At 35.2% G+C, this 24,721-nt stretch overlaps 1 protein-coding gene across 2 annotated transcripts in view; it reads left to right on the top strand.

Moving 5' to 3' along the window:
- Positions 1 to 24,721, top strand: part of LOC121325229 (protocadherin-15-like) — a 170,628-nt gene that overhangs the window by 69,272 nt on the left and 76,635 nt on the right. For both annotated transcript variants that reach the window (XM_041267608.1, XM_041267607.1), the window contains exons 11-17: positions 2,928 to 3,134; positions 7,037 to 7,171; positions 11,407 to 11,556; positions 13,233 to 13,426; positions 14,206 to 14,338; positions 18,305 to 18,384; positions 20,384 to 20,477. In XM_041267608.1, the coding sequence (XP_041123542.1) occupies positions 2,928 to 3,134; positions 7,037 to 7,171; positions 11,407 to 11,556; positions 13,233 to 13,426; positions 14,206 to 14,338; positions 18,305 to 18,384; positions 20,384 to 20,477 (993 nt within the window). The remainder of the gene's footprint in view (positions 1 to 2,927; positions 3,135 to 7,036; positions 7,172 to 11,406; positions 11,557 to 13,232; positions 13,427 to 14,205; positions 14,339 to 18,304; positions 18,385 to 20,383; positions 20,478 to 24,721) is intronic.

The following is a 24,721-nucleotide window of genomic DNA, read 5'->3' as shown; positions in this document are numbered from 1 at the left end:
TCCATCCTAGATTAAATCGCCAAAAGAAACGCAAATGAGGACAATGACTTAATGACCTGGTGCATGTCTTTGAATCCCATTCAGATCCTCTCTGAATCAGTGAGAGTGTGTCAAGAAATGAAATCGCCATGCCATTTGGAAATTTAAAAACATGAAACTTGAAATAGATAGATGAATGCGTTAGCTGATACTTCATATTAGTAGTATGGCACTGTGGCAAAGTGCCCCGCCCCTGTGCTATTAATTTGTGTTTTATGTTGTATGTAGTGTGTTAATATTGGTGTATAGTCATTGGTACACAGGATATAAATGGGTCTGTGTAACACAAGTGGTTTAAAATGTATATTTGTATTTAGGCACGAGGATTGCACAGCACTTCACGTGCAGGTAAAATGTAGTAATATGTGAACGCGGGAAATTCACTAGATTGATTCATGTGCAGTTGTACCGAGACTCCAACTGAATGATTGATTAGCAATCGAGTCTGGGTACAGCTACATAAAAGCAGCATGTTTTCACTCACTCAGGGTTGTGTGTTCGGTGAGTGGAGAACGGGTGTGGAGAGGAGAATAAAAAGTAAGACAATAACAATTGCTACAACATGCTGGAAGCACTAGCACTGTACTTGTTTGTCTGTTCATCCCCTGTTTGTTTACTGTTTTGTCTGTCTGTTTTAATTGCCGTCAAGTTTTTAATAATAATGTATGGATTTGTGACGACGATGGTAAATATTATAACTCAGATTGTAACTGATTGCAGTTACTGTTTCTAATTAGTTCCAAAATATCATTGGCATGCAGCATGTTTATATAAACAAATCTCGTAACACATAAGTAACCCAAAACATAGGTCAGGCTGGACAGTCGCCTTCACTGATCCTGTCTAATCCAGGTTTTCCTTTTTCCTTTAGTTTTGCTCTCTGCTTGTTCTTGTTCTCTCTTCTGAACACCCACCCCAAACACACACACACAGAAACACATACACACACACACATGTTTATATACACGTGGCCATCTAGGAATTAACACTCAATTAATTAATACGGAGACGGCCACATTCTACACAGGTTTAGTGGGAAGGGGTTTTAACCCCATCCATGTTGCCAAACAATAACAAACGAAAACACTGCGTTTTTAATAAACACAAAACCATACATTTTTAATTATGCTAATGCAACAATACCCATTACTTTTAAATCATAATACATTGTGTTTTTAACTAAACACAAAATACATTTAAATCAACAAATCATATTAAAACACACCACCCAATATATTTACTTGTAGACAGGGCTTTGTCCCGCCCCCTCTAATTATGAGCAGGGCTTTGTCCCGCCCCCTCTAATTACGTGCAGGGCTTTGTCCGGCCCCCTCTAATTATGTGCAGGGCTTTGTCCCGCCCCCTCTAATTACGTGCAGGGCTTTGTCCCGCCCCCTCTAATTACGTGCAGGGCTTTGTCCCGCCCCCTCTAATTATGTGCAGGGCTTTGTCCCGCCCCCTCTAATTATGTGCAGGGCTTTTCTTATTTCTGTCTTTTATAAAAGTGTGCCATAAGCACTATGATATATTACTTTAATACCATAATCTCATATATTATCTCAGTAACTATATTTAGCTCAGAAAAAAAATAAATAAATCCATGGAACTACAATTCAAGCACTTTATTTTGGGGGCAATGGCAGCACAAGGGGAACTGCAAAAATATGAGCCATTGGTAGTATGGTATGCCAATACAGTGTCTACTGTACTGTACCAGGAACACTGTGAAATATTTCTAATAAATTGTTTTGCTATTTATTTTTAATGTTATGGTCTGTTAATGGACACTTTCGGATAATACACTTTTTTATTGGTAACCTAATATTAAAAAATAATAATAATAATAATTTAAGTGCAGCTCCATGTCAAAAGTTCCATTTCGTTTCATGAAAACATAGATTGCATCATTCCCATAATTACAGGTTTAAACAAAGCTACAGTATATCTTTTGTTTAAGCTTTGTAATCAACTTTGAAAAAAGATACATAGACTTATTAAACCAATATAAATAAGGAAGGATTTCAGGTCTCCGATCTCAGTTTTTTGAAAAGCTCATTAATTAGCATTGAGTATGGTGTGTAGTTTCTATCATACATATAGGGCACAGCAAAGCTGTCCTTTGAAGTGAGGTTCACATTCAGTACAGCATACAAACGTGGTCATCAATTAGCTAATGATACGGCTATCAAAACCAGTGTATTTAATTAACTTTCAACCTGCTGCTTTTTATATGCAAGGTTGGTCAACTGCTCAAAGAACCATTGTCCCAGAGAATCAATCATTTTTTAAGGCTTGTGGTATAATCAGCTATCTCCTCTCTGATCAATAATGCTTACAATCACTTCCTCTCTGATCATTATGGTCTTCGGTAGGTTTTTATAGTTTTCCATGCTGAATGGGCAGGACTTGCAGAGAATACTGTTTAGGAGATTAGGTCCCTGGTGCCTGCTTTGGTAATTCAGGGGTGTTCCCTCACCTCAACGAATTGATTAACCCTTTAATGATATTTCTTTTCAGATTTTTGTATCCAGTGATGGGTGCCACCTGGGGCTAGTTATTGTGAATTTGCTATCATGTTAAGATTCATTTCACTGTTGAGGAAAGTTAAGTATATTTTTGTCTGCATAGAATTGTCTTTATCAATGGAGCTGGGATTTATCCTTTTATGTGGTGTATTCACAAGGTATTTATTTTTAAATATGAATTAATTTGGCCCAAGTAAGCCATTGCAAAGGTGGAGGAGAAAGGAAATTATGACAAACTGTAGAGGCTCAACCACATGGTTTAAACAGGAGAGCTAATTTTGTTTGACCATCGATATGTGTCCCAAATTATGTCAAAGCTTCAGCTCATTCTGTTATATGTATATATGCATTTTATTTTTCTAGGCAGAACAAGACAATGGACATCCGCTCCCAGCATTTGCTAATCTACATGTAGAGGTCCTCGATGAAAATAATCAAGCCCCATACTTTGAATTTTCGACTTATCAAGGATACATAATTGAGTCAGCCCCGGTGGGCACAACAATCTCAAACAGTGGGAATCTTACAGCACCGCTTAACATAATCGCTTTCGATAACGACATAGAAGAGGTGAGAATTATTTGACTTAATGTGCATAATAAATGTATTATAACGTTTAACATTTAATAAATGTTCCACAGGAAGATGCAAATGTATTCATATGAATGTATCCTGTGGTACAATAGATGTTGAATTATCTAAGCTGTTTTTACAGTGGAATTAATATTACTTGGCTGCTCATAAAATCAGATCTTGAACATGTGCATTTTTTTAATGAGTATTCAAGTCGAATGAAAATTGGATATAAAGCAACATCCAACTTCTTGAAACCCATTACATAAAAATGTAAAACATAGTGTTTTCTGAGAAAAGAAAACAAAAATTAAGGTGTCTTTATTGAAAATGTGACATTGAAGATTTATTTTTTTCACTCCTGTGAGGATATATATGTTTGAGGTATATTTGAACCAAGTTACCAAATAACCTAATACATTATATTCTAAATTATCTAGATGCAATCAGAGGAACCAACATAGTTAAATGTTATTATCAGCATCTGTATTTAGGAGACGTAGCTTTAATTAAGTATTATACATTTACTGTAATCCCATTTAATCAGTACATAGGACCATTTACTAAGATTTTTTTTTCTTCTTTATTATATTGAGGTGAAGTAACCTTTACTCCAAACTAATAAGGGATAAAGTTCCCAATTAAATTTCTGTTTTACAAAGACATTTTACTGGTAACAGAGCAGAGTGTTCACTGGAGCCACCCTGGTTAGCTTGAGCATGATTTATTTATTTATTGCTAAACCCAGCTTTGTAAGTTTTCCTGACATCCACATACAGTACACTTTTACTACCAATTACTAAATACAGTATACACAGTGTGTGACCTTCTTTAAATATACATTAAAAAAAAAAGTTTCACTCAATTTCTTAACAATCTGTTTAACTGAATCTAACCAGTGAAAATACCTGTTAAACGTGTTATTTTGTCATTAGAGTTTACAGTAGGGAAGTTCAATTCATTCTGTGTGATCTTGTGAAAGCCAGTTTGAAAGTGTTTACAGAATGTTCAATCATACTATGCTTGTTCCTGTCTTTTGTTTTAGCTTGCACTAGGTGCCAGGCCTGTAGGTATTAGGGAGTACAGTAGTCCTATACAAACTAGAAATGTGAATTTTTTATTTTCCTTTGTTTTTTTGTGGTGTGTGCTTGTCTATTTTGTGGGGTTTTTTCCCATTGGTCTTGAATTGTAATTGTTTGCATGAAAGCTTCTAATTTCTTGACACATTCAACAACTTACTTGTTCTTGTGCATTCTTAACACCTCCTCTTACTAATCCTGAGTACATTTTAGAGCTTCTAATAATCATATGAATAAAACCATAGCCGACTACAGTAGTGAGGTTACTTTTTATTAAGTTCATGTTAAAGTTGTCTCTAGCTAAGAGAACAGCCCTCGGCAAGCAAGTGAAGTGTTCTCTTAGCCGAACTGTTCTTTAAGGCCACCAGACACAATGTGAATCAATAAATAAATAATTATCTATTACTTGTCATGATGCACGTGCATCAACTTATGAAATGAACAGAATAAATAAGTATGTTAATGAACTATAATAATACATAACAAACAAACTTTAATAAACTCACTGTCAAACTACATTAACACAGCACCACTACGCACGTTAAAAATGCAGCAGCAGCTCTAGATTAATTATGAATACCTGTACAGGAGCACTATTCAGGACATTCACAAACTTATTTAAAAGAATGGTGAAGCAGCTCACCAGTACTGAAAACACCAAATTGCGGCACGTTTCAACATTTATTTACATGCCATTTTGTAATGCTGAGGTGCACGTGTGGAAATCAGAATGTAAAACGAGGCAATGATATGACGGCAGTTCTGGAAAGATTTAAAAAAACAATCAATGTCCCCTAAGATGCTCTCGCGGTGAAGTCACATTTGAAAAGATTGAATAAACCATTTGAATTTAAGTTTGATTATGATGAGTTATCAGGTTACAAAACAGAACTGTATTAGTTGTGAACAAATTGCTAGAGGTGCCAAAAAGGTTTTCTTTTAAGAGAAGTTCTTTTAGGTGGAGCATTTACAATGAGAAAAATTAGTTTCACCACAAGGGTGTTCTCTTAGGTGAAGTGTTCTCTTAGGAGGTGTTCCTATATGCAAGACTGCTGTATTAGACAAAATAAAATAAATAAGTTTCAAAATAAAATGCAGTAGTCAGTTTGTTTAGGTTTTAAGCTGGTATTGACTCAAAAACTTTGTATAAAATGCGAAAAACATTGAGGGATCAAACAAAATCATATCCTGAAAAAAAAAGTATACTAATTCTCTGAATGGTGAACTGTCCTCCATCGTGTTACTTAGGGGTGCCCCATACAGTACAGAACCCAATGCATTTTACAGGGGGATGTCCAGATGTTTCTATTCACCTTGTACCTCAAATTGAACCCCTAAGCAGTTGTTGACCATCTAGCAAGCCCATTATTTGAGTTACTGTATTAGCCTATCAGTAACAAACAATGAAGTTGAATTAGTGAACTGATGTTAGATGTAATCTATGCATTAAAAATATAGATTTAAGGTGGCAGAGCTATATCATCTTTTAGAAAGGGTTGTGTTTTCTGACAAGAATATTTGAAATCTGGCACCTTTGATTTGCAGAAAAGGCAACAGAGAAAGCAAATCTATTGCAGCAAAAATAACAACTTCTCATTCTGTCTGTTTCTATCAAGGTTGTCTTTAGTTTATTCTCAGTTTTAGTTTAAATTTTGTTCACCTGTCTTGTGTGAAAGAAAGAAAAACCTCTGTTTCACCCAGGCTGTTACTGTAGAGGGATGTTATTTAGCCCAGTTGGAATGAGTTCTGCATTTCGATCAGCTTAATATATATGCATACAATTCCAAGCACTGCTGAGCTTGTGGAGAATTCCCTGTAAGAATGGTTAATTCACAATGGACTTCAAAAAACTGTCAGGGCTGAACAGCATACACAGACATTTTAAACAAATCTAGTCCAAGTTTTGTTTAGGCTGCCTGCTAGCATAATTGTGCTTCCAAATAAGGGATTGTACTCTCACATATTTTTAATTGGCAAAAAATATTCCCCAATATTCTCTGTTGGTGAACCACTACTGGTCACATAATTAATGTTAAGAATCTTTTTTTTTTTTTTTTTTTTTTTTTTTTTTTCTGTGTGCAAACATGCCTTCGATTTTTAGCTTTTTTTAATTATTGCTCCCCTGTAAAAAACAGATAATGCTTTTTTTTGCAAGAAACTGTTTGTACCTCTGATTAAGTGTTAACAAATTCAAATGCATTCATTATTTCACAAAGTGTTTTCTGTTGCGTTACTTGATAAAAACATCAACCCTTTGACAACAAAACGCAATCTGGTGCTCCTTTAATTTCATCAAACTCTTTCAAGCAATGTCTGTGCTCTTAAAAAACTCAATATCTAAACTTGCATGTGCATTGTTCTTTTGTTGTCCTCATTCAGATAGGTATAAATGTGCAGTACATGATTTTACAGTATGTCTTAGTGTTCAAGCCTGTAAATATATTTAATCACTGAGGACAATTATTTTCCTGGATATTTAGTTATTAATAAATTGTTGAAAAATGACTTGCCCTAAACAAATGAAAAAACAATATAACAACATACTTTCATAGATGTATTTTGGTTAAGAGGTTAAGCTGTAGTTGATTAAATTATAATCTAGCCTTCTAAATTGTAAACCCTACACCTACTTTCAATTACCTTACGGTCTACAGGATTGCCATGTGTTTGTAAATGCTATCAAAGTTATTTACGTATTGCAGTTTATGTCATGAAAAAACAAATGTTTGAGTAAATTTATGTTATAGTTGCATGTCTGTTAACTTCATTGCAAATATTGATTATGTTTGATTAATTCATTTTTTCTATGCTACTCTAAAGACAAAAGACCCCATGGTTCAAATTTCCTTAAATGACTACAACACAGTTTTTAGCGTGACTCAGTCTGGAATAGTCCGCTACTTGACATTGCTGCAGCCTGTGGATCGAGAACGTCAGCAGACCTACACTTTAACTGTGAGTATTGAGTTCATGCTTTATTAGTTGCAAGGAAAGCGTATCTCTTCAAACAATATTTAAACAATGTGATAAGCAAAAGTATTTTATATTTATTGCTCAAATAAGAAAAAAATGTATACACTCCAAAAATGTACTTTCTCTTGCATTTGACTCACTTTGCTCACAGGCCTGACAAAGCAAAAAGTGCAAGAGAAATACACTTAACTTGATTAGAGGCAGCCACTGATGAAAAACTTGAATGCTGTGTCATTGTCATTCTGAGTGTGAGATCTACACTGTCAGTGAAATTATGTGCTAATAGGTTCCAATGGGGACTTGTAATATAAATTATTTGGAAGTCACAGATAGTCCTGAGCATTTTCTCTTTTAAGATTCTACTGCTAAACTGACAGATAATTTCTGCATGTGAATGAGGACTTGATGTGTTTTTTTTAAGCTTTAATAAGTATAGCATAGTGGTTTATTCATGAGAGCAGCAGGTTCCTTGATTCCATTGAGACTGTTTGCACTTGTTGCTACCTGATGGCTAAATATTCCAATCAAGCTATTATTTTCCTTGGCTTCATTTACATGCAAAAGTTAAACTAAGTTACCTTTTTGGCACGCTGTTTTGGTCATATCTTTTGGGCAATTTGGGTTTACATGTAGTTTTCTTGTAGGGAGAGACATTTTCCTTTAAAATTCAAATGGCCAAATATTAAAATATGTGAGGGTATGTTTAAATGTTTCTGTCAGTGTTCCAATTTGGCCTTGTGTGACTATTGATATCGTGCATCTTTCTTAAACTGGGTTTACAAGAAGTTTTTAGGTTGTGTTAAAGAATCGCAAGTACAGCCTGCCTTATTTAGCCACCAAAAAAATAAATACAATTAAAATAGGGAGCGGAACGAAACAAAAACAAACATAGCGTTGCACAAATCCAAAAAATTCAAATATTCCAACAGAGAGCGCTTCGCACTATCCATGCATTATTTGCTGAATATGTTCCGGTTGCATGTATATTTATCTACATGCAATATACAAGGTTCCCTACAGAAGGGTAGCTTCATCAATTATGATCCTTAAGGTCATCTACGAATGGAACTAAAATCCAGCACTTTAGGTTAATGATATAAAAAAAAAATATCCAGTTAAAATGTTTAGTAGAGTACATTTTCAAAATACAGGTAATAAATCTACAATAGGCTACCCTACTCACCCACATTTCCCACTACATCATCATCATCATAATAATAATAATAATAATAATAGTAATACCTGAATCTGAATTCCAGAGGGACAGTGCAAGGCTTTTGCCAGTAAAACCAACAAGTTTTTTGTTTGTTTGTTTTGGTTTTCATGTTTTTATTATTGAGAAACAAATTTTGCTCTAGGTTTATGAGATTTTACTTCAACTCTAGACATGGTTGCTAAAGCCTGGTGCCGAGGTCAGTAGCCCACAGCAATAATAAAGGAGACCACTGGCATGAATTCACAGCTATGCTAATTTAATACATTTTGGAGTACAAACTTGACTTTTTGTTTTGTTCTTTCTTCATATCCATGATAGATGCTACATACGACTATGTGATTGTTATTATTATTTTGCAAAGGGCTGCCTTTTTTTTGGCTTCGTAGTAGCTTCAGTATTTTTTTTTATAACATATAGTGTGAAAAGGAGATTTTTGCCATGCACTTCCTATTGCATGAGGAATGTGTATGATATGTGTGTGCTACATCACAATCGCCCGACAATGGAGAGAGAATTTGGAGTTTCTAGCGTATGTAAACCAAGCCATTGTTTCCCTTTAAAGGAAAGCCAAACTACTGTCTTCTGAGGACCGCTATGAATGATCTATTTTTCATGAAACAATTGTGTAATCTCATGCTGTGGTTATAAATTCAGTGTTTCTCCTGTTTACTGTATCTGTTTACTGTACCTCCCTTTCTATGTAAGGCTGTGCTCTGGAGTTGTCTCAAATTCACTTTATGTGCAGCAGATAATTAGGAGCCCAACTAAGACTTGCACTCACATTAACTTGCAGTACAGGAATTAACTTATTCTCAGACTCCATCAGCTGGTTTCACAAAGAATAGTGGTAAATGCGGCCTGTGAAACCAACTTATAGTGTTGTGGCACAGCAATGGAGCTTCACTCGTCAAAGAGAAAATGAAGTTTAGAAAACAAAATATATCCATTGTGAAATGATAAGAGGCTTATGATACCACTGTGGGGTAAGATAATAGCTACAGTGCTGCCAAGCTCTGTATTAGTTTGTTAAATAACTTTATTAGAACTATAATCTGCATACAGACTGAGTTTCAGGAGAGGCACATTGTTACTAAGCTGCATTTTGTAAAATGCCCTACAGGTTACTTGACTTGACTTTTCTATAAGATTGTATTTCTTTATAATTTTAAGGGTACAGTAAACAAAAACTCTTGTTGAGCCCTTTAATTTAAAATACATATATCCACCTATATTATCACTTAGGAAATGTGAAAACTCTTCTAAACATCTGAATCTGTAATTATGAATAAAAATAATGTTAATATAACAACTCATTCCTTTCAGTACACAGCCTTACTTACTGCACTGTAAAATGGTATTGTTCTAAACAATACAATTAATTAAGAAAAGAAGATAAAACATTTTTTTGTATTTGTTTGATGTATTTTGCTTCATAATTGATAACTAGTAAGTGTTAAGAAGGATTTTCATACACATACATTTCCTAAATGGAGATAATATCAATATGAATTAGAGCATGTTGCATTAAAAAAGCAGGAGATTGTAACAATTTTCCATGACAGGCTTCAAAAAAACAATTACAACAAAATGTTACAATACAACAAAGTTAGCACTGTCAAGTCTTTGATATCCAGCTGGGGTTCACAGTCTCAAATACGAATTGTGGATATGGGCTGACTGCCTTGTAGGAGGGTAGGGAAATCGTGCTTCATTAGTAAACGCAGAAAAATACATGGTGTAATGCTATAAGCCAATGGTATAAGTACTGCATGTTCCATATAGAGTAAATGCGAATGAAGTGCATTTTAAAGTTTAGATGACTTGTGTTTTCGGGTAATTTTAACAGCTTTCATAAAAATGTTAATTTATCTTACAATTCCGATATCTTCGTGTGTGTCTAGGTAAAGCTTAAGAGTCAATCAAATACTGTATAGCTTTTTGACTCGTGTTATTTCTCAGATCTACGCTGCTATTCAAACAGAGTTACAGACTTACAGTCTCCAAACATGTCATTTACTGCCAAACGTGTCAGTTAGTCCATGATTTAAAAAATAAATGTTGTCAACGGGTTTAATGCATCAGGGGTTTGTTTTTGTCTTTTAACTGTTTTAGTCTTTACCATAACCATTATATTATCTGTGAGTGCCACCTGTACTGTTTATAAAGAGAATGTGTTTTTTTGGAAATGCTACTTGTAAGATTTGCTATTCTGGGAGGGAAGGGTTCAAACCCTTACATCTGTGGTAGTGCTAAAGGATGGAGTCCTGTACTTAAGGGATAGTGTTTTAAGCCAAAATAAATCAAGTCATATATATGCCTAAAGTACATTGCTCAATGAAGTGATAGTTAAGATGTAATTGCCTCCATATTTGATGCAAATGTAGTCTACTGGGGATAACTGTATGGGGAAGAATCATGCTATCACAACAGATCTGTCTCAGACAGAAGTCAATGATCTACATTTTTCTTTACAAGTGAAACAGATCACTGCCATCAACCTGGGTTGATAATCACTTTGGGGAATGTGGTTGAGTGAGCATAAGTGTTAGGTTAGGTAGATCAAGGAGGACTAACTAGGACATACTGGTATGAGTTTTTTATTGAGGCAACACATCATATACACCTAGCTTTAACTTGAAAGTTATTTGAAGAACATGTTTTAAATGTTGGCACACAATTTTCTAAACTGCCATAAAAAAAAGATATTGTACAAATTATACTATTTAAAAAAAGCATTAGAAAACGCTGTACATTCTTGTTACTTAATATTTTTCATATACAGTAGTTGACTTTATTCTTCAGTTTTAGGAGCGATTCTATTGAGAGTGCCTTTTTTGGTAATCATATTAGTTTTTCAATCAGAAAAAAAGGTTTGCTGAATAAGCCTCAAGCAATTTAACTATGATACAGTATTCTGTATGTATTGCCTTTGGGGGAGTGAGAGAGAGAGGGGCGGTACGGTCTGTTTGAACTAATGGGTTTCTTCATTTTCTCCCTAAAGATGATAGCCTCTGATGGAGTCCAGGAAAGTGCTCCAGTCACAGTTAATATCCTGGTGATCGATGCCAACGATAACACTCCAACCTTCTCCAACATCTCCTACAGTGTAAATGTTTACACAGACATGCAACCAGGAGAGACTGTCTTACGGGTAATCAATACCATAGCGCTTCTTTTTGCATACAATCCACTTAAAATAATAACAACTTTCCAATCCTGTGGTGTGGTTCCCTTTTAAAGACAACATTAGCCTTTCCTAATGTGTTAATCCTTAGTTGTTTTAGCCTTGGCTATTTTAATTCACCTCTTCTCAGGATATAAAACATTGAATTGGTATGTTTGTCAGGGATGAATGTTGGTACAGCCAGTTGCTCAGGCCTGCTCAGACAAAAAAAAAAGATAAGGTAAAAGGTTAAGGTTTAATCTGACTTCAAAAATTGCCATTCTGTCTCCTAAAAATGAGGTTAGGAACAAAGATCCATTCTACCATTGCTACCGTCATAAAATCTATAGTAGGGCAAAAATTTCACTTCTAAAGGTTGAGAAAAAAGAAAAGAGATATTATTGCTCAACCAAATTATCACAAAGTCAACTAAAGGTTTTCTTTCTTTGTTTTTATAAGCATATAAGAGATTTAATTCTATATTTTTAAATCTGGTTTTTAGTCATTATTTATTATTTAGATCTTGTTACATGTAGATTGGATTTTGATCACTTTGTACTCCAGACTGTAAAAGAAAAACTCAATCTAATCCATCCATCAAAATGTTTCATGTTTAAATGTTTTACATTTTTTATTGTTATTTAAGTACAACTTGAAAAATGAAATCACAAAAGTGCTCAATCCACTGGGATATGGAAGGTGAGCTTGCTAAACAGAGGCTTTGGTCCATATTCACAAGACTCATGAGCTATTTAACTATTTAAGATGACAAGCAAGTTTGTCCCAAATTTCAGAACAAGATGTTATCATATTTAGTTAACTCTTCTCTCAGAGTGGTAAAAAAATGGAGGTGGGTATATAATATTATGATTTTAATTACCTTGAAGTTTTACCACCAAGACCATAATCACTCTGGCTTTCAGGGTCCCCCAATGTGGTACTGATTTCAATCTGCCACAGCTAAAGCAAGCATGTTGTATTTCATGTAAACCCTAATTGATTGTGTTCTGGGATGATGCTGCACATTTTGAATTTCAGAGTGACTTTATCTTGCTTGGCCATGCATACTTTATTGTTTGTTTGCTTGCTTAGACAAAATTGTTTTATGTGCATAGTTGCAATTTGCTTCAAGTATTTGCACTTTATTACACACTGAAATTCCCCAATACAGCATCTTTTTGTGTCCTATAAAATGTATTTAATGTAAAATAGTGTGAAGCAGTAACATCTATTTTAATGAGCTTAACCATGGCAGATCTTAACCCCAGTGTCCTAAAACTTGCAAGCTTGCACTGGCTAGTTTTTGCTTTGTATTTAGCGGGATTAATTAGAATTACAGGGCAGTGGTGTTACTTCAGATCCACCACCTTTGTGATAATTAAAGTACAACCCACTTTTGGCCTGAATTTATTTTTTTTTTAAACTGATTTGCTTTTGTATTTAAGCTTCAATGTTATTCTCTGTTTTTATCAGTTGTGTTGCATTCTTGAAGTACATAAAAAAGTACATAATGTGATTTTTAAATATTTATTTTTTTCAGAGTTTTATTAATTGAGATTGTGCTCAGTGTAATTCACCAAGCTTCAAAATTTAGGCTCTGTTGTTTTTAGTGAAACAAACAAAAAAAAAGAATTTAAAGATCATTTTTGTTCTCTGAATTACAGCTCACAGCTTTGGATGCTGATGAAGGTCTGAATGGGCAAATCACCTATGAAATTCTTGCTGGAGCTCAGAGAGATTTCATCATTAATAACAGGACCGGCCTGATCACTGTGGCTCCTGGTGTCAATTTGATCATCGGACGCTCTTATGCCCTTACCGTCAAAGCATCAGACAACACACCTATTTCTCAGAGGAGGTAAATAAATTAACTACATGTGGAGCATTATAGGATGTGATGGGCTTTGTATTCAAGTAAGAGCCCCTGGAAACTTTGTTACCTTTCCTTTAGAATTGATCCAGGGCAGACCTGTTTTGGGTTTGAATCAGAAATTGACCCTAACCTAGCTTACTGTCACAACATTGATATTTACAGCTCTTCTATTTTTGCATCTGCAGGTGTTTGTTAATACTTATATCAATGGCATTCAGCAGAATGAGCTGGTGTTGTGTGGCAATTTCAATGTGATTGTCACTTAACACATGATTAGTGAACTATTAATCAAATCATCAAGCACCCTCTGAGTTGAATCATCCAGAGAGTGATGCCCACATTGAAAGTTCATTTTGTGTAAAGAAAAAAAAATAAATGTTGAAATAATTAAACTTTTGAAACATCTGACTGAACAAGGTTACATTTGCACCAAAATATGCAGATCACACATGGAGCTAAACTGCAAACAAGATGTTTTGTTGTTTTTTGTTTTGTTTTGACACACCTTGATAACAGGGAGAAACAGATGACAAGCAGTAGGTAAATAATTACTTGTTATTAAACTCTGATTCTACAGATAGGGACTCAGTGGTTCAGAGGATAGTGATAAAGTGTTTTTACTACAGCTGGGTAGGTTTATGTTGGCTTTACTGTGCACTCAAACATATCTAAACCCAGATAACACTCAGTTCAAATAAAGAAGAGTGTGCAGTCTTAAATCCACTTAAATTATCTTAATTTCTTTTGCATTCTTCTAATTACAGGAGCTCCATAACTACTGTCTATGTTGAGGTACTACCACCAAATAATCAGAGCCCCCCGAGATTCCCACAGTTTATGTACAGCCTTGAAGTCAGTGAGGCCATGAGAACTGGAGCCATTTTACTGAACTTGCAGGTAAAGGGTAGTAATGAACAAACAATATCCAAGATACAGGTGTTCACCACATACTGTAAAGCCTGCTGTGGGTTTAGTCTAAAGTGGCAGTACATTGCTTCTGTTTTGAACTTATATTTATGATTTGTTTATTTATGATTACTTGCTATACGATAGTTCCCAGCTCCCCACTGCTAAAGATGTTTTCATATTGCAGTTCCCCTTCCAAAATGTAACTTTAATGTCTGACTAGCCTCATTGTAAACTGTGAGACTACTGTTTATTATTTGTGTATTTAGAAGATGCCTTTATCCAAGGCAACATGCAGAGACTAGGGTGTGTGAACTATGTATCTAGTATTTAATATTAGGAGCCCAAATTCAGCCCTCACATATTTACAAAGCAAGAACTGTCAGAAGCTCGTGGACATTTATTTTTTATTTTTTTCACAACCCTTGAGGTGCTGTATTGTAGTAGCAGTAATAGGATCAGTTGTAGGTAGGTACACATAGCTGTTGTCTCTGCCAGGCACGTGTTTAATTGGCTGAACAGACTAATGATAGTATCATATGATAAACTCTAATTAGAAGCACAATATTATGTACTTTGTGAATTTGTGAAATGTAAGTATAATTATCCAGAGATTCCTTAGCTGTGCTGAACATATAGCCTGATAATAGCTAGTAGACCATAAGTCTCCCCACGTAAACCATTCCCACTCCTGACATCACCACAGGCACACACGTCTTCTGAGAACTCGGTTCATCACAGAGAATAAATAATTGGACATTGCTGAACACAAATTAATATAAGCACAAATGTAGTAGATTAAAATTATGTATACCTCATTTAGTAAAGCACTAAAGGGGTGTACTTAGTAATCTTTCAGACCATTTGTAATAAGAACATTCTGCTCCAAGATAAAGGGTTTTAATACAAATCAAGGCCTTTCAGGTGTGTGTGTGTGTGTGTGTGTGTGTGTGTGTGTGTTTGTGTGTGTGTGTGTGTGTGTGTGTGTGTGGAGCATCATTTTTAGCCTTTTTCATTCCTCTGCTGGAACAAAGCCTCCCCAAGATTCTTCCACAAAAGCCTGTCTGCTGCGTCTCTCATCCACATTGCTCCGGCATGTTTCCTAATTTTATCTTCCTGGAGGTCGTCTTCTTGCTCGCTTTCTATCTCTTGGGATCCAATCTAGTATCTCCTTGGTCCATCGATGGTCTGTTCTTTTTGCTACATGTCCGGCCCACTGCCATTTTAGTTTTTTTGCTCTTATAATAACATTGCATTTTTGTTTAAACACTTATCCATTCTTTCTTTTTCCTCTCTCTTCTTGTTATTCTTGTTATGCATCTTTCCATACTCCGTTGAGTCATTTGCAATTTTTGAGTCATTTTTGCACTGAGGGTCCAGGTTTCGCGTCCGTAATTTAGCACTGGTAGCACGCATTGGTCAACGATTTCCTCTTGAAGCGTAAGGGTAGTTTCCCTTTCAGACCCATGCTTAATCTTCCAAAGGCACTCCAGCCCATTTTTGCTCATCTGTTGATTTTTCACATTTGGTTCTATTGCCGAAACTAACGGTCCTAAGTATAAATAGTTATTGACTTCTTCAAGCTTGATCCCATTGACTTCAATTGCCTGTGGAGTGGTATATTTATTGAACATGAACTGAGTCTTCTTTACGTTCATTTTCAAACCTGCTTTGATGCTAGCCTTATGTAGTTTGTAATTCTTCTGGGCATGTTGTAAATATGAGGATGTTGTCAGCAAGTCATGAGGTCTTTTGCCTCTTGCGTGATCTTCTGGTCGCAATTTATACTCTGTGTTCCAGCAGTGTTTTTTCCTCTTTCTGCAATTACTTGCATCACTTCCTCATAGATTTTGTTTACCTCAATCTTTTTACAGATCTTGAAGAGCGCTGAATGTGTTCTTTAGTTCCAGTTGAAACACCAGGCTTTGTTTCTGGAGCATTTCTATGTTGATTGTGCTGGATTACATCATCACGAGTTTTGCTCTCTCCAGTGCCGTGTTTAGGTGTATTTTACATCTTACAAGTCTGTGGTCAGTTCCTGTGTTAAAATTGTTTAGTACTGAGATGTCTTCTACGGTTTGTTTCTTGTTAGTTTGTATGTAGTCAAATTCATTCTTCACTACATTGGGTCTTCTCAGTGTCCATTTCCTGATGGATTTCTTCTGGAAGAAGGTGTTCATATTGAGTAAGTTCTTGTTCTCTGCAAATTCGACTAGTATCCAAATTTGCTGACTGAATTCTCGTCTTCTTGCTGGGATTCTATTTTTGCGGTGAAGTCACTGATGATAAACTACTTCAAAAACATCTTCAACTTCTTCATCCGAATAGCTTGTTGTTGGTGCATATACTTGGATTACCTGAAGTTTGTACTTCCTTGAAACTTTCACTTTCAGTCTTGAGGACCTCTCTGACGCGCATCAATCTCTACTGCGTGATTCTTGATTCTCTTGTGGACAGTGAATCCAACGCCTCCTATTCGCCCGGTAGAAGATGCCCACTCTTCAGTTCTAGTAGTCCTGTCTTTTCACCATACTTCGCTTAGTCCTACGATGTCCCACCTGATTCTTCCAAGTTCTTCTTCCAACTCTTGAAGTCTTGCTTCACCTAAGAGATCTGTAGTTGTACATGGCCAGGGTCCAGGGGATGAGGGTCCTGTTTTTGTCTGTGCTTTCATCATGGAGGGGGGGTGTTTAGCCATAAATGATCACGCTGGCCAGGTGGGTTGGTGAGTGCCACATCCACTTTGGCCGAGTATGTTACTCAAGCTTTGACAGCATGGTTGAACCTGAGTCAGGGGACCCTGCTGTACTTCGTCTTGAGAACCCATTGTCACCCTCCTGCCACTTTGAGGCAATGGAAATATATATTGTGAAAGATTTTGTCAATTTTAACATCTGTAGCCCCTTTAAAATAGACCCAGACACAAGATTTAAAGTGTTTTAAAGCACTTGCGTGCCAATTTTAATATTTACAATAATTTGTAAACTGGCAAAAATCGCTCAGTGAGAAAGAAGTATTAGTAATAATATTGAATTCAGATTCTGATTTAAATTCAAATACATACAATTCTTCCACTGAATCAAATGTCAGCGAGTGTGTCATTGAAGATAATATTAATACAGAATAAGAATAATATTAATACACTGAAGCATTCGATACTCACTCCCTCCGCCCCCACAACCTGTTTACCCGAATATGATTTTTCATTCTCTCTCTGTCTCTCGGTCAGCGTTTTTTTTTTTTTTTTTTTTTTTTTTTTTTTTTTTTTTGTTAGGACGTGTTGTTGTGGTTGTTCCACCCCACTGTTTATTGTTTATTGCCTACATGTTGTTTTTTTTGTTAAAATCTTTCCTTATGACTAAATAAAAAAAAATATTCATTTTTATTTATTTATTGTAAAAATTATGTTTCTGTATTTCGTCAGTATTCATTATAAAATGGCTACGTTAGAATTCTATGCCAAACCCAGCCTTGTTTAAAAGCCCAACGGTTGTGTCAGCAGAGAGCAGGAGAGATTTTAATTTTGTTTTAAATCTGTTTCTGAAACCTGAGGGTAGTGGTGAGATGTATCTGTTGTGTCAAATTTAAAAATTGCATACTCGCTAGTCAGTTTTATAAGATGATGTTTAGTTTAATAAGTGATGCCGCTGCTGCATATACAGTATATTACATGCTGATTGAGACTTGCGTGGTGATTTATCAGATGGCTTTTGAATAGAGTTACTGCTACTGCTTGCCTCAGAGTTTTCTTTGTTCTGTTCCCTGACTAAATAAATACCACAGTATATTTAACAATTGTTCTATAATTCTCAGTGGCAGAGATGAAAAAAAACAGATTGAGTGGTCTAAGTGCTGTTTCAGTTGTATGTTGACATTTTTACCTACTAACTACATAGCAGAATTTTTTTAATGCAGTATTCATTCATTCATTCATTGATTATCTTTTTCTTCCTCAAGGCCACAGACCGTGAAGGTGATCATATAACTTATCGTATCCAAAATGGTGATCCTCAACACGTGTTTAACCTCACACACAAGTAAGATTATTTCTGCTGTACTTTCTCAATAATGATTCGTTTGAATGCACTGCCCTTGAATAAAATAAAAGGCAGATACTGTAATAAACCAGGTGATTAATCAATTATCAAAGCTGTCACAGATTCAATCTCTAAATCATTTCTATTTTTTAAACTGTAGAAATGTTTAGGTAGTGATAGCTGACAAATGTTATTCAGATTTGCATTTTTCACTTTAACTATTCTTGTCGTAGTTCGTCGTTCAGTAAAACGTAACAGTTTTTTGTAAGTAAAAGTAATGAAAGACTGGTAAAGCAAGAAGCTGATTCGAAAAGTCCAATGCTTATCTGTCAATTGTTTTTTAGGCATATCTTTTCAGGAAAGTCAATCTTCTTGCTAAACACAAACAACCTTATTAAAATGGACAGATGTTAGGAGACAAAGAAGGGGAATTGGCATTATAAATCAAGGGGTTTGCTAATTAAAAGATGTGAAGATTTTTTAAAAAGCAGGACAATTAGGACAACTGTGTGTTTAAATTGAGCCTTTGCTTTATTTATTTATTTTTAGTTTACTCCAACAAGGCTTGCTGCCAACCAAATAGTTGCTGTATCCATTTCCAAGTTGACACATAATTGTAAATCCTCTAATGGAATGCATGCCTGTATAAGAGACATCGATATCCTCAGCTGCTAGCATGAACTTAATTCCAGCCCAGATGGTTTTGATGCTAACTGTCTTGGTGGAGCCTGTTGTTCAGAGAAACAGTTTATATTACCTCTGATCTTGGATAATAGAGGTCAGAATCCGACTAGTAATTTAAGAGAACCAGAAACATTCAATTCGCGTGAATATTTTTCCACAGTACATAAACTCTTTGGTGGTCTGCTTAAACTGTGTTAATGAAATACCCACAAGTGGTAGTTGAGATACCCTGTCTGTCAGTGCTGACACTTACTAGCTTGATGATTGAGATTAAACTCTCCTTAGTGGATGTATTGCATTAAACAAACAACATTTTCTCATTGGTTTATTTTTTCACCAAACAGTTTAAAAAAAAAAAAAAAAAAAAACTTGTTCTGAGAAATGGTCAAAGTCAGCAATTAGCAACTGCAAATCACTTTATACATGTTCTTACAAGTACTGTACTGCTAACCACGCAGAGTTTGTAACTGATGGCTTTTGTTTTATGTTTGGCTTAAAGGGGTTTCTGACTGAAAATGTTTATCAGTTTGTTTTTCTATTATTGATCTGTGAAAAACAACTAAGTAAAAATACCTTTAATGAAAGGTAGTGTTGCTCAGCCCAAAATCTATCATTAGTTTAAAAGCATAGAGAAAAGGATAATATCTTAAAATGTCTGGTAATTACTGGTGTTTCTGGGGAAAAAAAAAATCTTATTTTAAAGTCTGTGGTCCGGAGCATTTGTCAGATAAAGGCTGGAAGAGATGCCATTGGTTCATTGTTCTGCAGCTGGGAAAATCATACAGTAGAGAGGCCTCAGATGGGTTTTAATCAAACAAATAATCATGAAAAATGGCTTGAGAGAAATGGGAAGTCAAAAAGCTGGCACTAAAGAGGAGCGACAGACGATGCCGTATGCTGTTTTTTAATCAACATTTGAGTCAATGCAGTCAAAATAGGATGGAAAGAGATTTGCCAGTAGCGGAATATAGTAATCTGTTTTGTCATGGAAACACGCTTTTATTATTTCAATTTTTTAAAGATGTGTGTGTCAGTTAACAATATGTAAATACAAATAAAGGGAATAAAGCTTGATGTCTGTAAATTAATGCACGGTTTTGAAGCCTAAAGATGCCATTTATTAGCTCAAAACTGTCTGATGTATTTGATTGATACAGCACCAAACAAAGTTAACACCGTTAAGCAGATATCTGGTGTTGTGACTGTCAGATGGAAATAAAAAATAATAATTATTAGTTCCTTATCAAGTGTTAATAAAATCTTAAGTTTCAGTATTGGTCTTCATTCATTTGTTTTGTTATGCTGTTCTTCATAGTGCTGGACTTCTAGTCCTAGGAAAGACCTTGGACAGAGAGAGTACAGATCGATACATTCTGATTGTCACAGCGTCAGATGGCAGACCTGACGGGGTGAGTCAGTATGCATGTACTATGTGTGTGTGTGTGTGTGTGTGTGTGTGTGTGTGTCTTTGCAGATATATAACACTATATAAATTGATGCTACCAGGTGTTCCAATGGCTGTAATTACTGTAGAGCTGAATCCAAACTTTCTGAGAACAAAGAATCTTGGGGAAACTTCATTGGTACTGAAGAATGATGTGACACCAGAAATAGAGATCTGATGAGCACACCTGGATCTAGTCCTTATTTCATAATTGTGGGTGGCATTTTGAACAGTGTGTTCATTCTAGTCTACTGATAGACTTTTAAGTTAACTTTTGCAAAGATGCCAAGTTATTTAATTTAAAAGACAACTTTTGTGTGGCATCATCTAGCTTCAGTTTGGAGTGAAGCCAAATGAAGCCCTGTGGCTTTATGTTTAAAACAAGAGATGAACGGCCCTTAATAATCTTATAATAGATCTCCAGCAGACCTTGTATTTCACATACTATCAGTCATTGCAATTGTCATATGCAAAGTCCATGTGTTGATGAACAGTTGATTATTGAAAAACCTGAATCATTTCACCAAGTCACTCTTGGGCATTCATTTTATAATGCATGATGTATATGTGTGCTGTATCTATTAACTGAAGTATAACATAAGGTTTTGTTTTTTTTGTTCCAGTGCCTCTGACCTCTCAAATATAGACACATTTTTTTCCCCTCTAACTGCACCCATTCCTCTCTCAGAAGATATGTTCTACATATGAGCACACATGGACCTTTCCAGAAAATTAGTACAACCTTTCAAACTGCTGCCACCAGCTTATCAGAACCAATACATCTTAAAGAATACACTGGATAAGTTCAGATGGGACGGTATAAAGAGCTATGTAGTGTACAGGGGCAATTTAGTATAGATGCTATCAATTCAAAGTATTTTAACCCAGAGAGAATTCTTGAGATATTTTCTAGAGTGTCCTGACAAAAAGTGGCTGTTAGACTTAAAAATATATATAATATGAATCATTAAAAATACAATATATAAATCAGTATTTTTATACAATAATATCATCCATAACTTTAAACAATCCATCATAATATACAGAAACTAGAAGTAAAAAGAAACTTAGAATCTTAGACAAAGGTTTCTGTTAGAGGTAGGTTCAATGTCTTCATTATAAAATACCTCTCGTAAGCACCTTTGTCAAAGATTTAACTTTTTAGAACGTTTATATTATTGATTAACAGATTGTCTCACATGTCCCAAGTCCAGTTGTGTAATTTTAAATACAGCTATGTTTTCTTGTTATCCAAACTGGCTAAAACATGAATATTAATGCTGTCCAGAGATGCAGCAGGTCTCAGAGACTTCTGGCTGTCCTTTGCTTTGTGGGTAGCAGTAGCATCATGGATATTGAACTGTGGCCAGCTGAGCCTGCTTGATGTGCTGCTGACCAATTAATAGGACTCATTAGGGGTTAGCACTGGGGAATCTCACACATCAATATTCCTTATCCTTTCCCAGCAGAAGCTGCTGTAGGAGAGGCGATCATAAGTGATGCGTAAAATGTAATTAATATAAAAATATACAAGCATACTTTTTATTTACGTCTGAATCTAATATTTTAAAGGAGTGCAAACCAAGATTTCATAATCCGTTTTTTTCAAGACGTTCTGGTTCATATATTTTAAACTTCAGTTTGGGATATGCAGATACTTTAAAAACGCAAATGAAACGCTGTTGCTGTTTTCCACTCTCTAGTCATTCGAATTGTCTAACTTCAATCAGACCATGTGACCTGCAGTATAGCATCAGAACCAGGATGGAGCAGGTGATAAATAGGTGAAAATAAATTTCCATATCCTTGTAAGATAATAATAATAATAATAATAATAATAATAATAATAATAATAATAATAATAATAATAATAATTGGGTCTCCCACAGGTTGATAGGTGGCACACTATCTTTTATCCCAGATACGATTTTCTGCAGAGCAGTGATGCTAATCCATCTGGATCATGGGATTGTCAACCGCAGTAGCATCATGGATTTTCTTGTGGAGAATGTAATTTCCACATGTCTTTTTCCTTCCATGATTCTTACTACTGTATATGCTCTAATTATGTGGTAAACTGCTGTGAGAGAGGCCCCCTATTAAGAAGGTACACTGTCAGTTTGGAGACAATACGAAGCTCAAGGACATTTCACTCATTCTGTAGAAATGTAACAGTATGAAATTGTAGCAAGCAACTATTTTTACATTTCATAAAAAAAAAAAGTTACTTCAAAATGTTATGCATTGCTAGAGGTTCTGCTGTTGGTTTATAGATCTCAGCAGTAAAAAAAAATACAGACTATACATTTTTATTTCAGTGTTTTGTCTCATTATGTTTAATGTTTTGAACTGCTCATTTATATTTTGCTGTTTGTTTTTGCTGACAATTGTATTAAGCTACAATGCACAGGATATGCACAATACACAGTGTTTGTGTTATATTAAAAAAAAAATTATTGTATGCATTTTATGTTGGTTCGATAAGCAAACAGATTACTGTTTGATTTGCATATAAACTTTGCTTCTCTCAGAGGTAACAATCACATCTGAAATGTGGGAGCAATGAAATGTACAGTGGCATCCTTGGCTGTGCATATCAACTAAAGCCCTGCTTGGCATACATGACACTTGTCCTCAAGGACTTAGTCTATGGGGGGGGGGGGGGGGGGGGGGGTGTCTGGTTATATGAGAACTGAAAACTTTGTTAGAGAATAATAGTATTGCAAAACTGTACAGTATTTGTGAAAAGATAAACACAACAAAAAAACAATGATCGCAATATATAAACTTAGTGAGATATCAGCTTCTTTATATCTCTGTTGCTAAAGCTCCTTTTTTACCTTAGTAACCATGAGAATTCATGACTTTGGGTAATGCATTACAATAACTAGTGCTTCTTCAAAAACATGCTATACACCTACTGAATAGTATGATGTAAAATAAGTTTGCCTATCAAATTCTAATTAAGTATTTAAGTCAAGATAAATTCTACATGCATGTTTATGAACAGCCTAATTCATATGCTCTTGTATTTATTATAATGGTCCCCAATATTAGGTTCAATTTAATGATTTACTTTAATGAGCAACATTAATTATTAGTTGGGGTCACCCCTCATGTGACTTATTTAACCCCTGATTAACATCACGACTAAAAAGACTATGTAGAGACCTCTGCATTTCACAAGGTTACAGGTTTTAGGGTAGTGGTATTAGGACCTGGTGCTGTTTAAAATATTACATATTGAGCTAAAGATTTTGAAAACTTTGCACACTTAAAAGTCCCAAATTATTGACATTTTCTGAAAGCGTACAAATTATGCGTTATAGGGGCGCATGGGGGTTTGATGGCAGTGTGCGTCTTTTGAGAAAAAAAAAAAAAAAAAAAAAGATTAAATTATTAGATAGCTTGAAATACTCACATGCCTTCTGCAAAAGTACCATAGCCACCAGAGGTGTCTTTTTTGTACCAGTTCCTGATATTTTATGCTCTTTTGTTTGCATAATTTTTTCTTTGCAGCGCTCCAGATAGTATAGAGGGCAATGGAGCGTCAGCAAGCAGGGATACTATTCTCAGTGCATATGTTTGGAATTTCCCTTGGGGCTATCCAGTTCCTTTCTGGTGAAATGTTTTATAAATAACAGTGTATATTAAGGATGATCATTTGAAAGGCAAATTGATACAGAAATACGAATATGCCTAAAATCTGTTTGAGGTGGGCTACTGAACAAATACCAGTGCGACATCTTCAAAAAGTCAATAGAACTTCACATAATACACCAATTTTCAGAGGGGGGCCATTTTCACCGATAAGACATCAGTGCATTTTTCACATTTGTGTATTGTCGGGGGCCACACGTCAAGTCAACTAAAGTCTACCAGGGGCCGTCAGTGGCCCGCAGGCCTTGCAATGAAGAACACTGCCTTAGAAGTATATTTTTTTTAACTATGTAGGTCTACAAGAATACAATCCCGTTTGACTCAAATGTGTATTTTTCAATATAAATAGTGTGCACGTCAATAAAGTAATAACATATCATTTAAGTTAAAATGACTTGAGCTGCCTCTCTCGGAAGAAGGAATCCTACGAAAAGCATTAGTAATTGGAAAACCGTGAGTCATTTAAACTACAGAGTATGATCCTCTTGAAAGCCATAGAGAGAAAAATAGTATTAATTCATTTTAAATTGGTAGTCAAGTTCTGATTTG

The sequence above is a fragment of the Polyodon spathula genome, chromosome 13 (genome assembly GCF_017654505.1).
Source record: "Polyodon spathula isolate WHYD16114869_AA chromosome 13, ASM1765450v1, whole genome shotgun sequence".
Lineage (NCBI taxonomy): Eukaryota > Metazoa > Chordata > Actinopteri > Acipenseriformes > Polyodontidae > Polyodon > Polyodon spathula.
Note: the sequence above shows the minus strand (reverse complement) of the source record. Positions and strands in the feature narration are given on the sequence as shown.